A 5,257-nucleotide genomic window follows, 5' to 3' on the forward strand; every position below is an offset into this window, starting at 1 on the left:
GAAACACGGGCTGAAATAAAGTGCGGACGCAATGGACATTGGTCCATTTTTAGGAGAACTTGTACCTCATCCACATTGAGTTGAGAATTTTTTTAAATACTTTGATAGAACGGGAGTTCGGCCTTTAGGAAAAGTACAAGACAGATGACCAATTTAAAAAAATTGTGCGGAATTTTAGATAGGCTCGGGTTCCTTCCAGCACAGCTTGTTCCACAAGAACTGACCACCAGGGAAAAGTCTTCCGGTGACATCGCTACCTACTGGACTATTTTGATTGCACGTATTTCAACGGCCGCTTCCGTTATGCTTCTGTTCCATCTGCGGCGGCGCCCAGAGCGAATTCTTCCCTTCGCCTGACTCTGCGCCGACGGCGACCGGAGTTTCCCCCGGTACACTCTAATCATGGTAACCTTTAACGTAACTTTTAGTAGTGAGTAACCTATAAAATAAAGGTTACAAGTCGTTTATTTTTCGTGTTTTCGTTATTCTTGCGGTGACTAAAGGTTACAACAGCCAAAATTTGACGATGCAAAGGTTACCATGAGAATTAGAGCCATGTAACTTTTGTGCAGTAACGCATGAATAACGTAGTAACCTATGCACTCTCGTCCGAAAAAAAAAAAAAGAAAACATCGCCTGATGAGAGTCCCTCTATACTTCTTTCGCGTTAAAACTAAAACTATAAAAATGAAACCTCGGAGCCTTGGTGGCCTTGTCGACGGCCTCCTCTGCTGTTTCCCTCTCCTGGTGAAAGAGGGACTCTCATCAGGCGATGTTTTCTTTTTTTTTTTTTTTCGGACGCCTTGCTGGCAGCATTCTTTCGCAATAAAAAGAAGAGCAAAGAAGAACAATGGCTGTGAAAGCCTGAGTTGCTTAGCGGTGTTGCATGCTGGGAAGTCAGTACGGCGGGAATGAGTGACCGCTGTCGCGGCTGTCTCGCGTGCGCCCGGGCCGTTTGAGCGCCATTTTTTGGCGGCACATTTCTTGCGCCAATACTCTGTTCGGAGCGAGTTGGAAGACTCTCGGTATGTTTCGACAAACCACGGAAGTAGTTATGTCGCTAACCAGCAGGGACATGTGGGGTGTACTGCGCGGCAGTTGCAGGGAGCCTTTGTGTGACTGTCAGCGCTACGTCGTCGTGTGCCCATCAGACGAAAGCGCGGCAAAGATTCGTTGTGAGTTCTGCAATCACTGCCCAAGCATTCACGGAAGAATCACCGATTTGGGTAAGTGACGTTTCTTCCTAGCGGAACCGTTGCAGTAGTGACGTGCGAGCTCTCATTTTCAAAGCTCGTTATTTGTGTGCATTTAGGACCAAAATGATTCTGAGCCGTTTTATACGAGCGCATGTCTGTCCTCGTGGCACTCTGTGTCGATTTAGCTCTTTTTATGTGTAATGCCTGTAGATGAGCCCTGCCGTAGCTGTCTAGTATCGTCAGTGAACGGTGTGGTGGTAATGCACGACTAATTACTGCCTATTTACATGCTTGCGCGCGCGGTGGGGATATGCGTGCTTTTGTGCATTTTACATAGGCGCAAGCTTGCAATGCACTGCTGCGGTATTGTTATTTTTGGTAACTGAATTTTGTAACTCTGTACGTCTTATCACTCCTTGCGGAATGGCTTTTGCACCGAAACTTTTCGCACTACGTTCAGGGTACAAGAAAATATTTAATGTGTGGCATGCAGAATTGATATAGGCATATATCCCTGTTTTAGTCAAGAAATAAAACATCCTGCTCGTTTAAGGTGTGGTGCAGAATGAACGGTGTAGGACAAACAATTATCTCGTTTTGTTGTGCAATTATTCCGTCACGTTTATTTATTTATTTTTATTCTACCAATAGGTGACACAGAGCAAGGACTTACTGTGCCACCTATTCTACCAATAGTTGGCACAGGAATAAATGGACCGAGTGAAGTGCAACAGCCGTATCATCCTGATTGTTCGAAAGGTTGGTGGGCGCAACATGCTCGCAAATATATATTAAAAAATCCCGTTATTTTACTGAAAGTCGCGCCTTAAAGGGCCCATGAAACGATTTTTGGGTTGGGATAAATCATTTTAAATTGGGATTTTACTAATAGCACATCGTTCAGTGGACCAAAAGAAAAAAGGTAGAAAGTCAAAAGCCTGACTTTCAGTGCGAACATTTGAAAACAGAGCGGACTATTTCGTACCTCCTCCCCTTCGCAACCTCCCTGCCTTTTCACTGTGATACATCCGCGGTCCCAAAAACGCGTCAACGGGTCCAAACTGACGTCACACGCAACCGGACCTCACTTATTCCCTTCATCCCTAAGCTGACTTTGTGGCGGAAGCTACGCGCTTGCCGGACCAATCAGCCGCCTCCCTTTCATCACCTGACTTCATTCTCTGCAGCCACATTTGCCATGCTCACGTGGCAAGTGTGGCTGGCCCAACGAGCACGTAGCTTCAACAGCACTGTCAGCTTCGGAATGAACGGGGTGGGGAAAGTTACTTTTGTTTGAATTTTGAGCGACGGGCTAATCTTCTAGGGGGAGAATGGATCTGTCCGGATTAGACAAACCAGAGTGCGAGCAAGAGGGGACTCCCCCTTTTCGTCTTCTTTACTGCTTGGTGGAATGCGCAATTTATGAGTTGAGGAGGAAAGCTAAACAGGAAAAAGTTGGAAAAGCGTTTCATGACCCCTTTAATAGCCAATCACTGTGTCCTAAATGAACCGCTAGTTCGATGCAGATTTTTTTTTTATTGCTTTCTGATTTTTAAGTTTACATTTTACCGGTACGATAATAATTTACCACTAATTACTGCCAGATCACATGCCTTTGAGAAAAGTGGTACCGTGCATGCTTCTAATGCTTGATTTACGCAAGCCTTCAGTGTATCGCTATATAAGTGTTCAAGACGTAAGTTCTAGAATTCCGTTCATATTTTCGATGCTTATGGGCTTGTTTATGCATGACAAGTTCTTGGTGCTGTATTCCGCGCACGAGGAAAATATTTCTTGCTTGGCTACAGAATGGACGTATGCATGGACCATGCTTTATTTAACATGCAATCCAGCCTGCTCGACTGAGTCATCAGTGCAGCATCGGCGGCGTGAAGCAACCAATAGTAAAGTAGTGCAATTTCCCGCTTTTCTTCAGGGATGTCTGATTTGCAATTAATGACTGATTTTACTTCCTTGTACCAACTTTTCTCAGCTCTGCATTGAAGTCGAACTCCGATTTAAGCGCAAGGTTAAATCGGAGAAAAAGGTGAAAGCGGTGGTGGAAGCGTTTTCACATAAAGAAGAACGGGAATGGACATTCGTCGACATTGGCAAGCATTTACAAGGCCATTCTAGGCACACACTCATCAACGAGGTTTGTGGAATTATTTTCATGCATCCATCTATTAGTTTTTGTGACATCCAGTGCATTTTTGTGCTTTAACATTCATTTAAATGAAGGTTAAGTGATATCTAAATGCTCTTCCAAAGACTGTTTTGTGCGACACTTATTTCACTTATGCGGGGAACTTTGTTGATTACTGGATGCTCATGGAATATAATCTGCCATTCCACAGAATGCAATGCCTAATAACCTGCAAGTCACAGCACCTCATGTGTATATATACTGCGCTGAACGCACTTGCGTTTATGCTGGCAGTACTGAAGAAGTCATCTGGATCTCGGGTGGAAATCTAGAGCGAGCTCTGATTTTCTGCCTGCTGACGTACTACATTAAGAACCTTGACTACCCACCAGCGTTCTCAACGGTGCTCGTCTTACTGCAGAAGATAACTCTACCTGACACAAAAGTGCCCCGTGGACTGCTCACGAACCGGCTGAAAAATTTGCTCATTATGTTGAAGAAGAACAATTTGTGTTAACTTTTCGAAAGCAAATACCACTAAAAATAGGTTGCGTCCTGAGATGGGGAAGTAAATGTCGTCTGGTTCCTTGACTTCCTTCTTCTGAATCGCAAAATGCTTTTTCTTGTCTTGCAGTGAACGTTGTCATTTTTAAAGTGCCGTTCACTTTAAGTTCACCTTATTCTACCGAATCATGGTTTAGGTTTTACTAACAGGTTCATGTGTTATAATATAGGGTAAGAGACCATAAAAAAATTAACAACTCTATAGCTCATACACTTGTGTTTTCCGTGCTGCCTATATATCCATTTCAGAGCTCTTATTATAGTTTCCCTTTAACAACTGTGATGTACTTTATAGTTACAGTTTTGAATTATTTTTTAGCACTTGTATTTTATGTTCATTATGTCTATCGTACAGCAGCTAAACTGTGTTTACACATCGTTTTACATAAGTCATTTTTTTTCCTGTTCGGTTCTGTTGTACGAGTGCCAGTGTGGTTTCGTAACTATAGATGTAAAGGCCATGCTGGTTAAGCCGAAGCTTCTGTCGAAGTGAGCTTTAACGTGAGTTTATTTGCTTTCTTTAAGCGAATTTTCAACTTTTTTGTGTGCGGCTAGCACTGATATAATATGGCCTTAGATTCTAAAGTGCTTTGTACACCGTTCAACAGCGCTCTTTGTGATGCATATATGCTACGATACCTGCTAACCGCTTACGATAATAGTGCCTTTACATTATGGACGTAATTTATATTACAGCTTTTTATTGATGTATCCCAGACTCGGGAATTTGTGATTATGTATATTGTGATACTTCGGAATCAATTGCCGTTTTTGTATATTACAGTATTGTTTTTTGTTCTCGAGTTTTTCACTATTTTATGGGTTGTCCTATTTTTGTACGGGTCAAATCACAATCGAGCAGGATGCTTTTTGTGAATTTTCGCCAAAAATGCCATTTTTAATAAAAGGATTTCTTATTCCAGCTGTTGCTTCACTCAAAGGTTACACGAACACATGGAAGTTACCTATAACTTTCTGGCGGGCAGATACCTTTATAAAGGTTACAGTGCTAACGAGATTGTAACCTTTCTATAAGTTAATTAGAGGTAACCTTTGCCACTGTAACTTTTACAAAAGTTACATTAGCAAAGGTTACATTTGTGTAACCTTTAACTTATAGGTGCACAAAGATGTGAAAACGTGCACCTTTACAAAGGTTACCATGATTAGAGTGTACGGTGGAATATGTACGACACCACTCTTCAAGATAAAGACCGGATGAGCAACACCTGCGAAAGATAGAGTACCGGGTTCCAAAAGCCCGTCGGCCACGCCCATCCAAGCGTCTTGAGGCTGATTGAATGCCTACAGCAAAATCAGGCGCTCGTTGCCACGGCATTGACAAAAGCCC

The 5,257-nt window shown here is 42.8% G+C and overlaps 1 protein-coding gene across 1 annotated transcript; it reads left to right on the top strand.

Moving 5' to 3' along the window:
• The first annotated feature begins 3,005 nt into the window (after window positions 1-3,005).
• LOC121046568 lies at window positions 3,006-3,871 on the top strand. Its single transcript, XM_040500934.1, has 3 exons — window positions 3,006-3,011; window positions 3,190-3,351; window positions 3,554-3,871. Exons 1-3 carry the CDS (start codon window positions 3,006-3,008, stop codon window positions 3,857-3,859), a joined length of 474 nt encoding a protein of 157 aa, XP_040356868.1. The 3' UTR covers window positions 3,860-3,871.
• Window positions 3,872-5,257: the final 1,386 nt, after the last annotated feature.

This window comes from Ixodes scapularis, unplaced genomic scaffold (assembly GCF_016920785.2).
Source record: "Ixodes scapularis isolate PalLabHiFi unplaced genomic scaffold, ASM1692078v2 PGA_scaffold6__148_contigs__length_123643588, whole genome shotgun sequence".
In the NCBI taxonomy this organism is placed as follows: Eukaryota; Metazoa; Arthropoda; class Arachnida; order Ixodida; family Ixodidae; genus Ixodes; species Ixodes scapularis.

Excerpts from the sequence above, each read along its gene's own strand:
- LOC121046568 (XM_040500934.1), top strand. Across the intron at positions 3,352-3,553 it reads GGCACACACTCATCAACGAG|AATGCAATGCCTAATAACCT; the intron begins GTTTGTGGAATT and ends GCCATTCCACAG.